The 17459-nt window shown below is 38.6% G+C and overlaps 1 protein-coding gene across 4 annotated transcripts in view; it reads left to right on the top strand.

Annotated features, from left to right (window-relative positions):
• The first annotated feature begins 779 nt into the window (after positions 1-779).
• The window catches only part of LOC121511950 (regulator of nonsense transcripts 1), a 24429-nt gene continuing 7749 nt past the window's right edge, over positions 780-17459 (top strand). For 2 of the 4 annotated variants that reach the window (XM_041790835.1, XM_041790833.1), the window contains exons 1-16: positions 780-1173; positions 1573-1715; positions 3535-3624; positions 4086-4253; positions 6134-6314; positions 8827-8988; positions 9933-10017; positions 10316-10414; positions 10593-10701; positions 10936-11095; positions 12865-12983; positions 13103-13267; positions 15109-15223; positions 15572-15715; positions 15816-16029; positions 16739-16856. In XM_041790835.1, the coding sequence (XP_041646769.1) occupies positions 1003-1173; positions 1573-1715; positions 3535-3624; positions 4086-4253; positions 6134-6314; positions 8827-8988; positions 9933-10017; positions 10316-10414; positions 10593-10701; positions 10936-11095; positions 12865-12983; positions 13103-13267; positions 15109-15223; positions 15572-15715; positions 15816-16029; positions 16739-16856 (2243 nt within the window). In that variant the 5' untranslated portion in view covers positions 780-1002. Of the gene's footprint in view, positions 1174-1572; positions 1716-3534; positions 3625-4085; positions 4254-6133; positions 6315-8826; positions 8989-9932; positions 10021-10315; positions 10415-10592; positions 10702-10935; positions 11096-12864; positions 12984-13102; positions 13268-15108; positions 15224-15571; positions 15716-15815; positions 16030-16738; positions 16857-17459 lie in introns of all 4 variants that reach the window. The other 2 variants (XM_041790832.1, XM_041790831.1) reach the window with 1 other exon arrangement.

Below are 17459 nucleotides of genomic sequence, written 5' to 3'. Positions count from 1 at the left end.
AAAGTTTAAGCACTTCTTAAAACTATTGATCATTGAAATAAAATGGTTGTATCGTTTTCAACCCTTGGCCTCCAAAATATGTTTAAGTATTGAAAATGTTGACAACCCCACATTTTGTATGAAATTTGGACTTGCAGTCAAATAAATAATGCTAGAACACATTTTTCAAAGTGCAGTAATAAAATATTAAAGGGGGGCACTCATGATATTTCAAAACACTCCTACACCACTGATGGTGTGGCTCTTTTGCAACAACTTGTGGTTCTTTTAAGTCTTTTACTTGGAAAACTTATTCCCTCAGAAAACCTTCAAAAGGTAAATTTGGATCCAGACATGGATTAATTTGTTGTCCACACATACAGTAGGCTTTAAATGTCAGTTTACTTGTCAACCTTTATTTTTTTGTCTGTTTCTTTCTATCGGATGTATGCAAGAACGAACATGCAAGATAAATATCCATGACTCTCAAGAAAAGGGCCAAAACCTGTTCAGAAATTTGTACTTTTGTTTTACTACAATAATTTGAAGTGGATATTTGCGTAGGGTAGGGTCAACGCAGTAAAACACACTATAATCTATTTTTTATTTTATTAATTTAAGTTGAATGTTAAGTTTTTTGTTATCTAATACTTAGTAATAAAATGCATTATTTACACTCATTTTTTGGTGTGTGCAGTTATCCATACAGGGAGTGCCCATTCTGTTTTGGTACCCAGAAATCAGATCAGAGTGAGCGCTCTTCTCTGTGTTGCTCTATCTTTGGTCGAAAGGCTGCCGTGTGAACGTCACACGTTGAGCCGCGCATGGAAGTTCGTCACCGTCGCCGTTGGACCTGGTGGAGCTCTCGAGGTTCTGATCGGTTCCATTTTTGTTTGGGTTTATATCAAGACACCCAGCGACGGCCCCGAAATCACGTATCGGTAAACAAACACATTGAGGATTTTGTCGCCTTTCAAGACGAACGACGGGAACATCTCAGTAAAGCGAAAGTTAAGAGTCGAGATGAGTGTGGAGGCGTACGGGCCGAGCTCCCAAACCCTCACCTTCCTGGACACCGAGGAAACGGAGTTACTCGGAGCAGACACCCAGGGCTCCGAGTACGATTTCACAGACTTTACCCTTCCAAGCCAGACACAAACCCAAGGCCAGACACAGAGCCAGCTGGACAGCCAGGTTTGAGGCTTTTAATTTCACATGGAGACACCATAAAGCGCGGGTTACTAACGTTAGCGGCAGTTAGCTTGCCAACCCAGCGATGCATGTTAGCCCGCTATTATTGGATCTAGCTTACCTAGCCCAACGTTAGCTAGCTGTTAACGCTAGCAGGATGTGAACTAGCACGACCGTATACTAAACTTCCAAAGTAATATTACTCACAGTAGCACGTTTGTTTTTAACTGTACGCAGCAAACATAATTAACAGGGTTTACTGTGGTGACCAAATATAATCCTAAATACCGTTGTCAATATGTCAGCTTGTTATTATCGGGGGTTTTAATCGCACTGTATCCCTTAGCTAGCTGCTACCCATTAGCATCGAGTTTGTTTGGTGAAGCTTGTGTTGTGCTGCAGGTCAATGGTCCTGATGAGGGTCTCCTAAATGGTGGTGTGGATGACCCGGTGGCCAAAGCCAGCCAGCTGCTGGCCGAACTGAACTTTGAGGAAGATGAAGAGGACACGTACTACACCAAAGACCTACCTGTGCACGCATGCAGGTACGCTGACAGCACCTACACGATGTTAGGATGTCACTTTACAGGATCAGCACTCGCAGCTTAACTATACTGTTTGACTTTTACACAACACGGTATTAATAGTTTCTACGTTAAAATAGTTTCACATAGGATTGTTAGTATCTCAGAATTTTAACATCAGTATGAAAGTACTACAAACCAAAGTACATAGGTATTTGCATCTATACAACAGCTTCAAAATGGAAGTGTGAGGCACCCAATGTTGGGTTTATTGTCATCAGTTGTCAATAAAAGAAAGCAGACTTTTACACACTTTTAAAATTCCACTAATGTGGTTGAAATGTTCAGGTACTCCTGACAATTTGGCAATGCATCTGTGTAATTTTAACATTGAGAAGGAGTTAGCTTGCAATCTTTGATGCATTCGAGACACTCTTAAGTACTTGTGTTATTAGACTGATGTTATATTTTTACAGCTTCAGCACCTTTGGATGCTATAATTTCTCAAAATTAAAGAGAATGTATAGTCTAATTGTATCGAAAAATATTGAACAGTTGAGGATTTGTGTGCAAAGTAAAAAAAAAAAAAAAAAGCCATCTTAATTATCCATTGTGGTAGATTTCACCAAGGATGGACAACATTGGATTATTTGTTGATTCCCGAAATGTTGATCTGAACAAATTCATTTTAGCCAATTGCATTACTTAAAACAAAATGAAAAGTTTTAGAAATTAGGATGAACTAAGAAGACCTCAGCTGAGGCAGGTCTGTTGGCCCTGCTTATAAGTCCTCAAACTTGTTCATACATAAAGCCCAAATTTATTGCTGATATAGACCGTCGATTCATACAGTTGATATATTGTTCATAAATATGGGCAGAAATTTTGTTTGCTGACACCAATAATTAGCTGTTTAGGCTAATATCTACCAATGCTGTTGTAATGCTGATGATATTGTGCATCCCCAGTTTTAACCTTATTTTGCGTTAGTTAAGTGTAATAAGTTTTAATGCACTCAGTCAAGCCCTGTGTGTGTCAGAAAAATAATCCTACTAGCCACCTGAAGCAGCGGCTGTCATTTATTATTACTGAAAGTAAATAATCTTGGCTAATACTACTTAAATAAGAAATAATTGTGAACATTCTGTTATTGTGAACATACTATGAATTACTTTTAATGTGAAAAGTATGTATAAGCACAGATATGTCCATCATTTTCACACTCGTCAAAATAATGGACAAGTTGTTGACCAATTTGGTCTCTAGAAGAGGAAAATCAAAAGCTATTCTTTCTTTAACATTTTATTGCCTTTCATATTGGTAGTCGCAAGGCCCCAGTTCCTTACTAGAACAGTATTTTGGTGTTTAAATCAGGCTGAATACAATTTCTATGCATAAGCATCAAGTTTTTGCTGAATTTATTAAAAATCTCAGTGCATGTGTATAAAGATACTGCTCATATGGAGAGAAACTGACCTAATGGAATTTTAAGTTTTCTATTTAATTTTTTTTCCTATTTAGTATTTTAAATATGGGTTTGCACTTCCTGTTTAAGCAAGCCTGTTGCCCTGTTTGGATACATAAACCAATTTGTTGCATGTGACACTTGCTTTGCTCTGTATTTTCTATTTTGTATAAGAGCATTATTATTGTATGACCATTTTGCACTCTGTTTACAAATTCCAAATACATTTCTATCTATCCATCCATCCATTCATTCATTCATCAATCATGCCTTTATTATGACAAGAATAGTCTTGTAATTTGTAGTAAATTGACCAAACACTTCCATTATTAAGATGCTGTTTTGTTTCATTGCTGTTGTTGTTTCTTCTTTCAGCTACTGTGGGATCCACGATCCAGCATGTGTAGTTTACTGCAACACCAGCAAGAAATGGTTCTGTAATGGACGTGGCAACACATCTGGCAGGTATGCTGTCTCCTCATCTTCACACTTTAACCTCACACTTCTGTATTAAATCATAAAGCTAATTATATGTCCATCGAAATGTTACTCCAGCCCACACCTAACTTGAAGTTTTATAAATGGCATATGATGCATACTGCAAAAAAAAGATCTCTATCACAGAGCCTATTACTCCAAATTGTTGAATGCATATAAGGAGTGATCTGTATGCTGTTGCATCCACAGAAACTTTCAGTTGCACTGATAAGTCACAGTGTTATCCCATGTCATGTCTGCTGCTGTCAACATGAAATGATGCAATGCATTTAAACCCCTTAACATGTTTGTCAGAAATAGTGAAATGATGTATGTGTACTGTTTGCTTTGCTCTTGTACTCATCCTGCGTTGTCATGCTGAATCAGATTTATGCAACGGTTTATCAAGATAGATTTCTAATTAATTTTTCCTATTGTTTGTCATACAGTCACATTGTGAACCATTTGGTAAGAGCCAAATGTAAAGAGGTGACGCTGCATAAAGATGGACCACTGGGCGAGACAGTTCTGGAGTGTTACAATTGCGGCTGCCGCAATGTCTTCCTCCTGGGCTTCATCCCAGCCAAGGCAGATTCTGTGGTTGTGTTACTTTGCAGGTAAGATTTAGTCTTATGTAATAATTTTGTATCTACTGGTTGGATAAAAAGTAAAAAGAAAAAAAAGTCACTGTCTTGGTTAAGACATTCAAGCAGTCGCATTTTTAAATGACTGAGATTCACACTTTGTATCTGTTGGCTTTGAGAACATGCTGCATTCATGTTTACACATTTTAACTTTTAATAAAGGCATGGACTAGCTGATGATTTCTCTACAACTCAGTCATGTCTCTCATTTCCAGTACTCTGCTGTCAGCCAATGTGCAGACACATACTTTGATGCGCCCACATTTCTCTTCTCACAGTGTCTGTCACATCTTGCCTCATTCCATAGTGTAAAGGCACCAACATAAGTTAAGTGTAAATACAAAATATCTATGATTAGAATTTTTTCATTCCTTCTCTGTTATAAAATTAGGCTTAGTGATGTCTGTCACAATGATCATCATAAATTATGAATTATGAGACAAGAAACCTGTTTGCTAAGTTTCTTTTTCATTCAACAAAACAAACAAACAAAAAGGCTTAAAAATCGAGTAAATCCAGTTTAGTGTGAAAATGCAATTTTTTAACCAAAATGCCAAGCCCTACTATCAAAGCACTGGCAGGTAGCAGGTACAGGAAAACACTGAAACAAAAGTATGAGAAGCTTCACTTAAACAAGACAAAACCCATCTCAGTTGATCAATTTAGTGAGAGTTAAGAGTTGACTTTTCTCTGTTCCTCTCTCTTGCTTGCTTCCTCTCTGGTATTAAATATAGTTACAAACATGTGCAGTGCCTGGCCTGCCTGCTTGTATCATCTATGTATGGTAAACCAATTCCTGTGACTTGTAATGTATCATTTCTGTTGACAGTGTTTACCATTTAAATATACATTTTTATTTTCAAGTTGAGAGCCTTAACAAATCACAAAAGGCTCTAGGTTGAGTATCACTGTTCTACACCATGTAATTATTCATTGTAAATATTCAAAAACTAGAAAGGAAAAATCCGTTTTTTTATAAGAGACTTTTGCATTTAAGTACAGCACTTTAATATAGGTTCTGTTATATTGTTTATTTGTGGACAATAAAATCCCTTTTTTGATAAGATCGTCTGAGTCAATTGTGATCTCAGGGGAAAAAGGGGATTCACATTTTCGCAGGAATCATGCAGCCCTAGTGAAGGAGCACTTGTATGCCTCTGTGGCTGCAGAGTGAAAACTTTACACAAATTTTTTGCTTTGAAACAGGAAGTGTGGCATGAGGCGTGTTTCCTTTCTGTTCAGCCTTTCATGTTAAATGTCACAGATGATGAAGAAATTGTACATCTATCACAGATATTCTCTCCCCTTGAGACATTTTCAGCTTTTAGAAGATTATGAAGGCAAAACAGCAAAAATTAGTCAACTTAACTATCATGTAAGTATAGAATCAGAGCTGCTCTAAAAATGATGGCTAAATAATCACTTGCAGTAGGATAATACATCACAAAATAATCAAATGCAGTTTATACTTCAGTTATTTATCAACAAGAAATTGCCTAAATATGTGCTGAGTGGAACATTTCTATTTACTTTCAGCCACAAAAAATTAAAGTTTTTATTTGTGAAGGGAGTTATAAGCAGACAATCATATTAATTCAGAATAACAGTTTAGCGTGACTGAGCTGTTATGCAAGGGAGCAGTCAGCTATTTACTCTGCAGCTGGTGCTTGGGAACTCCCTGTCGATGACCTGTATCAGGTGCTTCCTGCTCTGTGGCATTAATTTAACCCTTTGAATGGCCACATTTTGCATCTCATTGTGTTAGAAATAGTCATGTTTACATCTAGATTTGATTCCTAAGATCCCAGACATAAGCTAAGTTCCTGTCTTCATACCCCTTTACCTCCATACAGGCAGCCCTGTGCTAGCCAGAGCAGCCTGAAGGACATCAACTGGGATAGCTCGCAATGGCAACCTCTGATCCAGGATCGCTGCTTTCTGTCCTGGCTGGTGAAGATTCCGTCGGAACAGGAGCAGCTTCGGGCCCGTCAGATCACTGCCCAGCAGATCAACAAGCTTGAGGAGCTGTGGAAGGTATGTGGTGGACAGGCTGTAAGATATATTTTAAACTAACTGTAAACCAAGGCAACTTCAGCCATGCCCCTCGACTGCCATCTTTTGGTTCCCTGTGGATATCCCAGACAAATGCACCAAACACGCCAGTGTAATTGCATTCTTTGCCCTCCTAGCACAAGTATACTTATTTAATGGGAAGTATCTGGTCTCATGAAGCTTCTCCCTGGTTAAGTGACCCAATGTTCTCTCTCAAACTTCAGAAAATCAAGTTTGCACTCAGAAGTAATCTTGAGAAACCAAATGTCAGGTGGCAAGCTTTCATTTCTCATTTAAGTGAAAGAAAAATACAAGACAAAGCTTTTAAAAAAAAGTTTGTTATAGTGTGCTGTTATAGGCGTCCGTATCCACAAGTATAAGACTGTGTGTGTGTTAGGGATGGGCGTTTGGAAGAAACCTGCCAACTCGAGCATCATTAATGTTAACAATCAATTAACTGATTAATTGCTATGTATGTATAACATACATAAAACATACATACATGGGCATATGTATAACAGCGTTTCCCCTAGACTTCTTTTTCCTCACTCAAAATGACCGGCAGTCCTCAAGAATTTTGGCCATTTAGAACAACTGTCGGACATTTGCTTTAATATTATTTTGCAGCATTAACAGCAGCAAAACGCATAAATCTGATATTCTGTGGTACATTGGTACATTCATACATACAAGTCTGTGCTAAACTGGAGAGAGGACACTTTTTTTTTCCAGACCTGACCCAAAACCGAGACAGAAACTAAGCCGACAGTAAACCTAAGTAATTCTTACCCTGTTATTACAGACTGGTAGACAGGTACACATGATTAAAACCCTAAAAATGACTGCACACAGACTTTCTCTTATTTTTCTTTGTGTGAGTGGTTTCAAAATGAAAGCTGCGAGCTTTTCCTTACACACACAGTCAGTTACTCAACACACGCCCACATTAAACTCATAAACAATAACAGTTAGCTTCACATAACCACCGTTAGCCTGTTAGCACATCGGCCACCATTGTAACTTAGCAGCTTACAACAGCCAATTACCATCCTCCAACGATGACAATGAAGCATCCCAACACATATAAAAGGTGCTCTGTTAACTGGATACCACGTTGGAACTCTACATTTCAAATGAAAATTGAGTCTTACTGTCAGCTGCTAATATCAGTCCTCGTGATGATATAGCTAACTGTAACCTCTACTAAAGCTGGAAATCCAGCCATCCTGGTTTATTTGGACTAGTCCCAAAAAGACAAAAGCTCCACAGCAGATAGCCCAGTCCAGTCCTCCTCTCATTAACAGCTTATCCAAGACTACTTCTGCTAATTAGCCAGGACATCCCGAGCCTTAACAACCAGCTACGTACGAGGAAGAGAGACAGAGCCGTCGTTATCAGCTCCAGGGATCTCTGCCGTTTTGCAGGATGTGATTCTGTGTTGACTACAATCCAACTTTATCTGAGGATTGGTCATAGGTAGTTTATCAAAGTCCACTGTTCTGCTCGGTGAAGGCCTCTCTCTCTCTCTCTGCTGCTGCATCGGTGTTTCAGCCGCTCAGCTATACAATTTCCCTTGTTTCAGCCTCTTGATTACTTGCAGCGATGACTAACACAAAATCCCTCCATACCGCTGATGATATTAAGCCCTTGGTTAACCAGGAAAACCTCCCTTAGATTAAAATTCTGCTTTCCAAGAATGTTCTGGTCAAACTTTTCCAACGCAGTCCCAGCAGTACTGTGCATGCTCAGAGAGAAGGCTTGGGTTTACGTCATTGTGCATACATAATTAGCCATGTGCTTGCCGTCTGAGGAGATAAACAACCCCAGCACCGCAGGACAGTAGATGTAGTAAGATCAGGCTACTTTTAGTTTATATAATGCATTCTCGCAACATATCTTCTAGGTTACACAAAATGTAATCTGCAAGCATTCAGTATTTACTTATCTGGTCATTGGCATGTTTTCTGCCGGACATTTTGACCGGTTATATTTTTATCTGCCGGACTTCTGCCTTTTTTACCGGCCAATGACCGGCTAACGAAAACTCAGATATATATAACATTTCCCTATATAACAAAAACTGGTAACTAATGAGTGTGTTTTTCAATGATTCTCTAAACTGAAATAGTCCCACACCACACTTCCCTTAGCTCTCTTCATTTTGCGTTTCGGCAAATTGAGATAATGCATTGTGCTGCTCGAGTACTTCTTCTGTTTGCCCTCTCCCTCTCTCCTTAAGTTAAACCGCCCCCTGATGGGTAAGATGTCTCATTGCTTTTGTCAAAACCCACTCAAAGTGTCATGACGGTAGATATTGTTGTGCAGTGCAGAGTAAGACGTGTTTAGTCTCTTTATCAAATACCAACATCAGATCGACTAAATTCCCAGTGGTCGACCAAATTCTTAACGACCAATTAATCGATCATCGATTAATTGTTCCCATCTCTAGTGTGTGTTATGTACTCTGTATAGACTGTTGTTTTGATTCCCTCAGGACAACCCAAGTGCCACCTTGGAAGACCTGGAGAAACCGGGAGTGGATGAGGAGCCCCAGCATGTGTTACTGCGGTACGAGGATGCCTATCAGTACCAAAATATCTTTGGCCCTTTGGTCAAACTTGAGGCAGACTACGACAAGAAACTTAAGGAGTCACAGGTATGTATTATACCCTTCTAATAACTAAATCTAGTTAATCCCGGGAAGATGTTTGTCTTTCTTAAATGTCCAGGTTTGTTTATATGTTGAGGAATTTCCCAGAGAATGACATCTAGAAATTCTCAATCAGTATATATACCCTTACATGTACAATTGATAGGAGCAACCATCTGGGTATTTTGCCAAAACAATGCCAGATTCATCCCTTGCTGGGTGAAAACATTCCATTAAAAATGAATGGTAGAAAACAGGAAAGATTCGGTCTTTTAACCTTTTTAAAAGGTTAAAATACAAATGTCATACAGTTGAACAGTTATTGAGAGCCCAAATCCAATGACCATTGAGTTTTACATAAATAATAGAGCATTTCTGAACAAGAGTCACCATCATAACAAAAAAACAAAATATCAAAAGCCCAAGTGCAATTTGAGCTGTGTACCAAATCGATTCCTGCTCAGTCTGGTGTGAAAACGGCCTAAATGCCATTGATCTGTTAATGAAAGAAAGTTAAGAATCTGTTAACAGGCTGACAGACTACTGTCACAGCTTTCAGAGAGCTTAAAGTCAGTAGGAACACAACACCGGTCCCACTTTTGACTACTTTACTCCTCAAGCCACAGAAGCTTTTCTTTCACACTCCTTTGTTAATTGGAGATAAAACCATGATGTAAATTATGGCTTTTGATTATTTCAAGTGCTCAAAGCTATGCGAGAGTGTTCCATTGCATTGCAACTGTTTTTTTCTAACTTACTGCCAGACTCTGGGTTTGTTTTCACTCAAATAGGGGAACAGATGCTCTAGAAAGCAAGAAGTGATGGTGGACTGCTCTTATCAATGAACATGTTGTTTTTTTTTTAATAGGAATTATGTCAAAGTGATATGAGTTTATTCCTTGGACCCCTGTGTTAAGCTTTAGCTTATTTGTTTTGTTTTTCTTTTGCAGACCCAAGACAATATAACAGTCAGGTGGGACCTGGGTCTGAATAAAAAGCGGATTGCCTATTTCACACTACCCAAGACGGATTCAGGTGGTAATTCCCATTGCTTAACTTCCTCCTCGTGGTTCTGTGGTGCAGATAGAGCCCCTCCCTATCCCCATTCAGTCTTCAAAATTGCACGCAACCTCCCCCAACCCTGCATCTTTGGTGGCATGTGTGCTTGGATTTGTACTTGCCTATGTTTTTGTAGGAGTCTTGTGCTATTTTGTTCGTGCACGGTACTGTATCGTCTAGTTCACAAACATTGACGTATATCCTTTGATTATTTTTAGAAAGTTATTTTTAGTGGAAGTACGGTTTTTAATTTTTGTTCTTGTAACTATTCCAGATATGAGGCTGATGCAGGGTGATGAGATTTGCTTGCGGTACAAGGGAGACCTGGCCCCGCTGTGGAAAGGCATCGGCCATGTCATCAAAGTTCCTGACAGTATCCTTGACAGTCTTATCCGTTACATCTGAATCTTCTGGTTGCCTTAAATCTTGTCATTTAATACTTACCTGTCAGAGTTGGTAATGTTAAGACTTAAATTTAACAGTTGTAAAATCCATCCACCAAAGGAACCATGATGATAATGGTGGACTTTCTTAACTGCGTCTTTTTTAAGACTATGGTGATGAAATTGCCATTGAGTTGCGCAGCAGTGTTGGAGCACCTGTTGAAATCCCCCACAACTTCCAGGTGGACTTCGTGTGGAAGTCCACTTCCTTTGATAGGTACACCAAATTTTTCAAGTCACTGTATTCTTAATCCAGTGCGAATGTTTATTTTACAGCTTTAAGTTACCCTGTTTCTCCAAAGTACACAGAACTAAACATGCATTGATTACAAAATTCAGTTTTTCGTGACTTACAGATGTCTGGATGTCTGTCTTTTTCAAATAAACATGTTTAGTCAGTTAGGGTAGGGGTTAGCGATAATAACTGAAAGTTTTATATGTGTTGCTGCAGGATGCAGAGTGCCCTCAAGACATTTGCTGTAGATGAAACCTCCGTGTCTGGATACATTTACCACAAACTGCTTGGCCATGAGGTGGAGGATGTCACCATCAAGTGCCAGCTGCCAAAGCGCTTCACTGCCCAGGGCCTGCCTGACCTGAATCACTCTCAGGTCAGACCTCACTTCATACAAGAGTCTGAGTGTCTCATGCTTTCTTTTTTTTTAAGATATATTTTTGGGATTTTTATGCCTTTAAATAGTCATTTTTTTTAGTTGATGATTTTGTTTTCCTTTGTAGCCCTCGAGAGATTGTAACTGTCACTTTGTTTGATAAGCAGTTAAAAACTCTTTCCTGCATAGAGGGTCTATGTAAGTGGTGGAAACAGGTTTTGATTGGGGATTTTTCATTTGGATTTAGTTATCTAGCACATTTAAAAACAGCATGAGTGACCAAAGTGCTTCATAGAGAAAGGCAAAATTCAAATAAAGAGACATTAACATTGTTTTTTTTATATTAGCAGAAAGGTGTAGCACAAGTTTACCTTTAAAACTCAATTTGGTATAAACTCATTACCAGCATAAGAAATAATAAGGCTAATTGAACTCAGAAAAACTCTAGACACAAAAGGGGAATTAAAAAAATGATATGAATATCAACAAAACTCAGGAAACTTGAAATATGGTTACTCAAAATAACGTATTAAAAATTTACAAAGCTAAATAAACACAAATTAAATGTTTCCACAATATAACAAAAAATCAATTCACATCCTTTATTAGTTCCTCAATGGGTCTTTTTTCAAGCTTTTTAGTTTAGTTCAATAAAAGAGGGCTTTTAAAAAAATGTTAAGTTCAGTTCATCCAAAGAGAAAAAAAAAAGTTATTCTTCAAGCATTTTCTTTTCTTTTTCTAAAAGTCAGCTTAAGTCCTTTAAGGGGAAAGGTAAAGGGTCATTTGTCCTACTGGCTTGGTAAGACAGTGATGAGTGGTGGTGATGATGATGAATGATTATTGATGATTGAAGATGAGTAATGAATCCTGGTTTGGCTCATCATCCATTGGGGTTAAAAAAAAACCCAGGCCTGTGTAAAACAAGGCCAGAACTAAGTGTTTTTTTTTTCAAAATAACTTTTACGTATAAATATTTATTCAAATCAAACCTTTGCTCAAATTTGCGCAAAATACATTTAATCAAAGCAAATCACATTACTTTGTTCATAATGAACATTTTCAACCATACATAACTTTGTTCATACAATTGCCATGCAGTGAAGTTGTATTCAACTCATAATTAACATCAACAATCAACAGGCTTAAAACCCCACTCACCATTTCACGGTAGATTAAATGTTTATTTGCGTTTATCTTTAGTCAGTCGGTTTGAACAGGACTTGTAGTCGTGCAGAAAGTTCAGTTAATGTTTAAAGGGTTTTAACAAAGTTTAAGCTTGCTCGTTTGCTGCTCTGATGACTCTGTGTCTCTCCGCGTCAGTCTCAACACTTCCTGGTTTAAACACTACATGTGTGCTACCATTGGCTGGTGTAGCCAATGTAGCAAAACGTGAAAAGTGCCATAACTAAATAGCTAACTAATAACATTTTAAACGTTTTCTTCATTTTACAGTACATTCTTTTTATACCACATGTACAAATTTAGTTGATCATTTTGATCTTTTTTCAACTTTTAACTCCTTTTTAAAATAAATCTGGTCAATTTGGTGACCTGGGTTAAAGAGAGATATGTAAGACAGTCTCAATTGAGTCAAAGGCCAATGGAAAAAAAGATGTTCTGATTTTGATATCAAACCATTGTTAATGGTTGATCAAGTGGAATACAGGTTAAGCTTTTTCTTTTTTTTATGCTTGGTGTTTTGAAATTTTGATGCTTTTTTTCATTACCTCACCTGGGCTATCCCTTTTTTTGTGGTCTTCTTCGTCCAGGTGTACGCTGTAAAGACGGTGCTGCAGAGGCCTCTCAGTCTGATCCAGGGTCCTCCTGGCACCGGGAAGACTGTCACCTCTGCCACCATCGTATACCATCTGTCTCGGCAAGGCAACGGGTGAGGAGTTTCACTTAAACACAATAAAAAACATTGTGTTATGTGTTTTGCCTTTGTAGCTGTATTTTGAAGGTCTTTTTTTTCCCCTCTCTTTGGTATATCTTTATGTCTGTTTTTAGACCAGTTCTGGTGTGTGCACCCAGTAACATAGCTGTGGATCAGCTGACTGAGAAGATTGATAAGACTGGCCTGAAGGTTGTTAGGCTTTGTGCCAAGAGCAGGGAGGCTATCGAGTCACCAGTGTCCTTCCTGGCTCTGCACAACCAGATCAGCAACATGGACAGGTCAGTGGCATGCCGAGAAATCAAAGAAAGCGTAAAAGGAGCACACTCCAACAATAAACTTCTTAAGGTGGACGACAAAAACAGACTTACAAAACTGAGGAGTCAACATTAAAAGATATACTAGTTTTATTTCTAGGCAAGGCAGAGTCCACTACAGACACGTTTTGACACACAGTCTTCTTCAGTGTTCAGTGATTGCAGAAGATCATCAGTCAAAGATGTTTTGAGTGCTGACTCCTCCATTTAACACGGAGAAATCAAACCTGGAAAGATATTGAATCTAATTTTTATCATCATCCTTTTCCTACTACAAGTAGCAGCTCATGTACCAGTTAACATTGCACTTTATCACTGAATCAAATTTTACACATTTTCTTCCTCATCAGTTAGTTAGATCATACTTTCTATGAAATTTTTCTCATTCATACTTAATGTTGTCTAGATTAGAATTTCTTTATTGATACCCAGACTTCATGTGCATAGGTGTGCATAGACTTGTAAAAGTCTGTGGCTGTAAAATTCCCACAGCACACTTAGACTTGCCTCAGCACACCATTTGGTAACCAGTGGACTAGAGTTCTCATGATACTAGATTAATAAACTGCAATTTGATTTTAGTACAAATCAGGTTATTGTAGTACATGCATAGGTAAATAAAATCTAAGGTCTTGTATTAGAAATGTTGATGCCAACAGGGGCAACTGAGTTTTTTGAATGGGCAACAATGATTTAACCCTCTTAGAGCAAGATCATGTATGACACGAAGAGACACAGGTTACAAAAAGTTAAATAACTGTTGAACTGTAAATCATAGCAACTTACTCTTTTTTCCTCTTGCAGCCAGTAGGTGTGCCATTAAGTTAATGTATTTGATCATTTTTGCCTCTAGCTTAGCATGCTATTCACCATATTTTTGTCCTACAATGGTTGTAACATGGGCTGTGACAGCTAATGGCACGCAGTTCAGTTGTTGCATCATGTTTTGCCAAACTGCTCATGTCATTACACTTCAAACCTTGTAGAGATGGCCTGAATAGCTCATAAGGGAGAGAAGGAGACACAGAAAGCCTGTGATGTGGCCCTCTGTGTCACTGCACAGGAGTTTAAAGGAAATCCTTTAAATAATGGCACAAAAAAGTGCAAGAACTTTTTTGTAAATATGTGAATATTTTGAAGACTTTTTGTCACAGAATGATTTTTTTCCCTAGTTGGTCTCCAAGAGATGAGAGAGCAAGTGTGTGTAAAGAAAAGGTCTTAGTCATTATTGTTTACTTTGTGTCACACATACAATTTTGAATTTAAATTTCTGTTTAGTTTTTTTGTCTTTACTGTCCCATAACTTGTTTTGAAATTCCAGTGACATAACTGCAGCACACATATTTTTAAAGCCCAGATGATGTTAAGAGTTTGACTTTGCTCCACAGGGCTGATGTTTTACAAGCTTTTTAAGACAGTAAGTCCAGGTGAGACAAAATGGTTAAGAAATACCCTAGGGTATTTTAAATCAAGAAGAGGGGTGGAATGAGAGAGATGTTAGGCAAAGTTGCCACTTGAAATGTTTGATGCATGCTGTTATTTTGGAAGCAACATGGAGTGATTTATTGTAGTTTGCTGCTGCTCTCTGGCAGCAGTGGTTAAACTGATTAAGTCATCTCGTGTCCTGGTTTTTACTCTGTAATACACGTGTGTACCCTGTAGGGTATATGACCATGTCAGATAAAGTGAGCAATGTAATTCTGCTTTGAAATGAGAGAAAAGAAGTCCACAGTCCATTGTTGTTGTGAAGTTTGGTTGGGTTTATTTCCTCTCTTTCTCCATCCTGATGTGTTTTCTCTCTGTAGCATGCCGGAGCTTCAGAAACTTCAGCAGCTGAAGGATGAGACGGGTGAGCTGTCGTCTGCTGATGAGAAACGCTACAGAGCTCTAAAGCGCACAGCAGAGAGGGAGCTGCTTATGGTGAGGAGGAGCTTTAAAATGATTAAACAGAATAGCTCCATGTTTTTTCATGGTAAATGCTTCCCTGTTGTCTCCCTTGGTTGTATTCAGTCCGTGTTCACAATTCTGTATGATCTTGTGTTGCAATAACTAAAAGCATGTTTTTTAAAATCTGTTTTTCATGTTTTTGCTCATATTCCTGATCAGTAACTTGCAGAGAAGATTAGACCTATGCCACTAACGTCAATGTTATGTACCCACGCTACACATGATTGGTTGTCATAATCACTGTTTAAGAGCACAGCGCTGGCCCCTGAATCCCACTTATCTGTTACAGGCAGGTAAATTATTTTCCTGTTTTTTGTCCAGAATGCTGATGTTATCTGCTGTACCTGTGTCGGAGCTGGAGATCCGCGTCTGGCCAAGATGCAGTTCCGCTCCATCTTGATCGACGAGAGCACCCAGGCCACTGAGCCAGAGTGTATGGTGCCTGTTGTGCTTGGAGCCAAGCAGGTACAAACATTTGCACTGAGTGAATTTATTTCTGATGAGATGAGAATAATTGGTTCTTAACTTCAGGGAGCAAACAAGTTATTGTCTCATCTTCTTCTAGCTCATTCTGGTTGGCGATCACTGCCAGCTGGGTCCTGTTGTTATGTGTAAGAAAGCCGCCAAAGCAGGTCTGTCCCAGTCTCTGTTTGAACGCCTGGTGGTCCTGGGGATCCGGCCAATCCGCCTGCAGGTCCAGTACCGCATGCACCCAGCTCTCAGTGCCTTCCCCTCTAACATCTTCTATGAAGGATCTCTGCAGAATGGTGTCACTGCAGGTTTGTCAAGTTTCATGTAGCTGGTACAGTAATTTGTCACGTATCCACAAACTCCTATTAAAAAAATGGGGCAGGGATTTTCTAACTTTTCCTGCCCTAGAAACATCTGAGATCAAGCAAAAATCTCAAGGCACACCAAATCCATATGCATGCAAAATAGCCTCAGTTTTAGTACAGTACGGTATATTAGTAAAATATCTTTAGCTAATATGAAGTTGTAATTTGACTTTTGTCTATGGCTGTAAAAATTCCCACAGCACACCTAGACATGCCTCAGCACACCATCTGGTAACCAGTGGACTAGAGTTCTCATGATACTAGATTAATAAACTGCAATTTGATTTTAGTACAAACCAGGTTATTGTAGTACATGTTTGGATATCGTGGCAAAAAGATAGAAGCCCAAGGCACTTAAAATTGGGCAATCTTTTTGTTTTTAATTACCAAAAAACTGCAGATTGAATCTGTCCACTGTCTAATTGCACAAAGACATTGGCAATTTTCCAGTTGCCAGTAAAGACGTTGCTCTTCCTTTAGCTCTCAGCACTTTTTTGTCAAAACATCCATAGATCTTACATGTTTTTTTTAAAGCTTCAGTAATTTTTTATACCGTGTATCATTAAAACAACAGACATCAAACTTGTGGGGTCAAAGAAGGAAATTTATATTATTTTCATAATTTAGACCAATTAAATCTTGTTCTCCACAGCTGACCGCATCAAGAAGGGCTTCGACTTCCAGTGGCCGCAGCCAGACAAGCCCATGTTCTTCTATGTGACTCAGGGCCAGGAAGAGATTGCTAGCTCTGGAACCTCCTACCTTAACAGGTAACATTGTACTTGTTTGCATAAACTTTGTTTCATTAATCTAAGAGCCCTGAACTGTTTTTAATGTAAAAAGTGCATTGAATACTGTTTGAACAGTACAAACTCCTTTTTTCCTAATAACCTTGAATAGCAGGGTGAAAATGTTGCAAAGTAAACATTACTGGTAGCTAAAGCCATTTATTCTGATGAATCATATAAATTAGCAATGACAGAACACTAATGGGAGATTTTCTCTACATCGGGATAAACGTTTCTCAAATAATATGACCTAATTTTACTAATTATCATTTTGGGAAGGATGAGAGTTCAATCAAAGAAGAGGGAAAAAAAGTGAAATGTGCCCAAACCTGAAGGTTTTGCACAGTTGAGGTACCAAAGACATGACTTCATCAAAAAGACCATCACTAACATAAGTGCTGGTGTAACCTCAGATGTGGTTTTACTTAAGCAGGCCACATGCTACACGATAACTACACGATTGTCAGCCTGAATACCCCTCTGACCAAAATCAGGAAAGGCCTGATTGCTGAATGGTTCTAAAAATTATCTCTCCAGATTATCCTGAGGTTTGTCAAGAGTGACTTTTTCCCCTCTGCAGCCTGA

Source organism: Cheilinus undulatus, linkage group 7 (assembly GCF_018320785.1).
Source record: "Cheilinus undulatus linkage group 7, ASM1832078v1, whole genome shotgun sequence".
Lineage (NCBI taxonomy): Eukaryota > Metazoa > Chordata > Actinopteri > Labriformes > Labridae > Cheilinus > Cheilinus undulatus.
The sequence above is the reverse complement of the archived record's forward strand: the minus strand, read 5'-3'. Positions and strand labels throughout refer to the sequence as shown.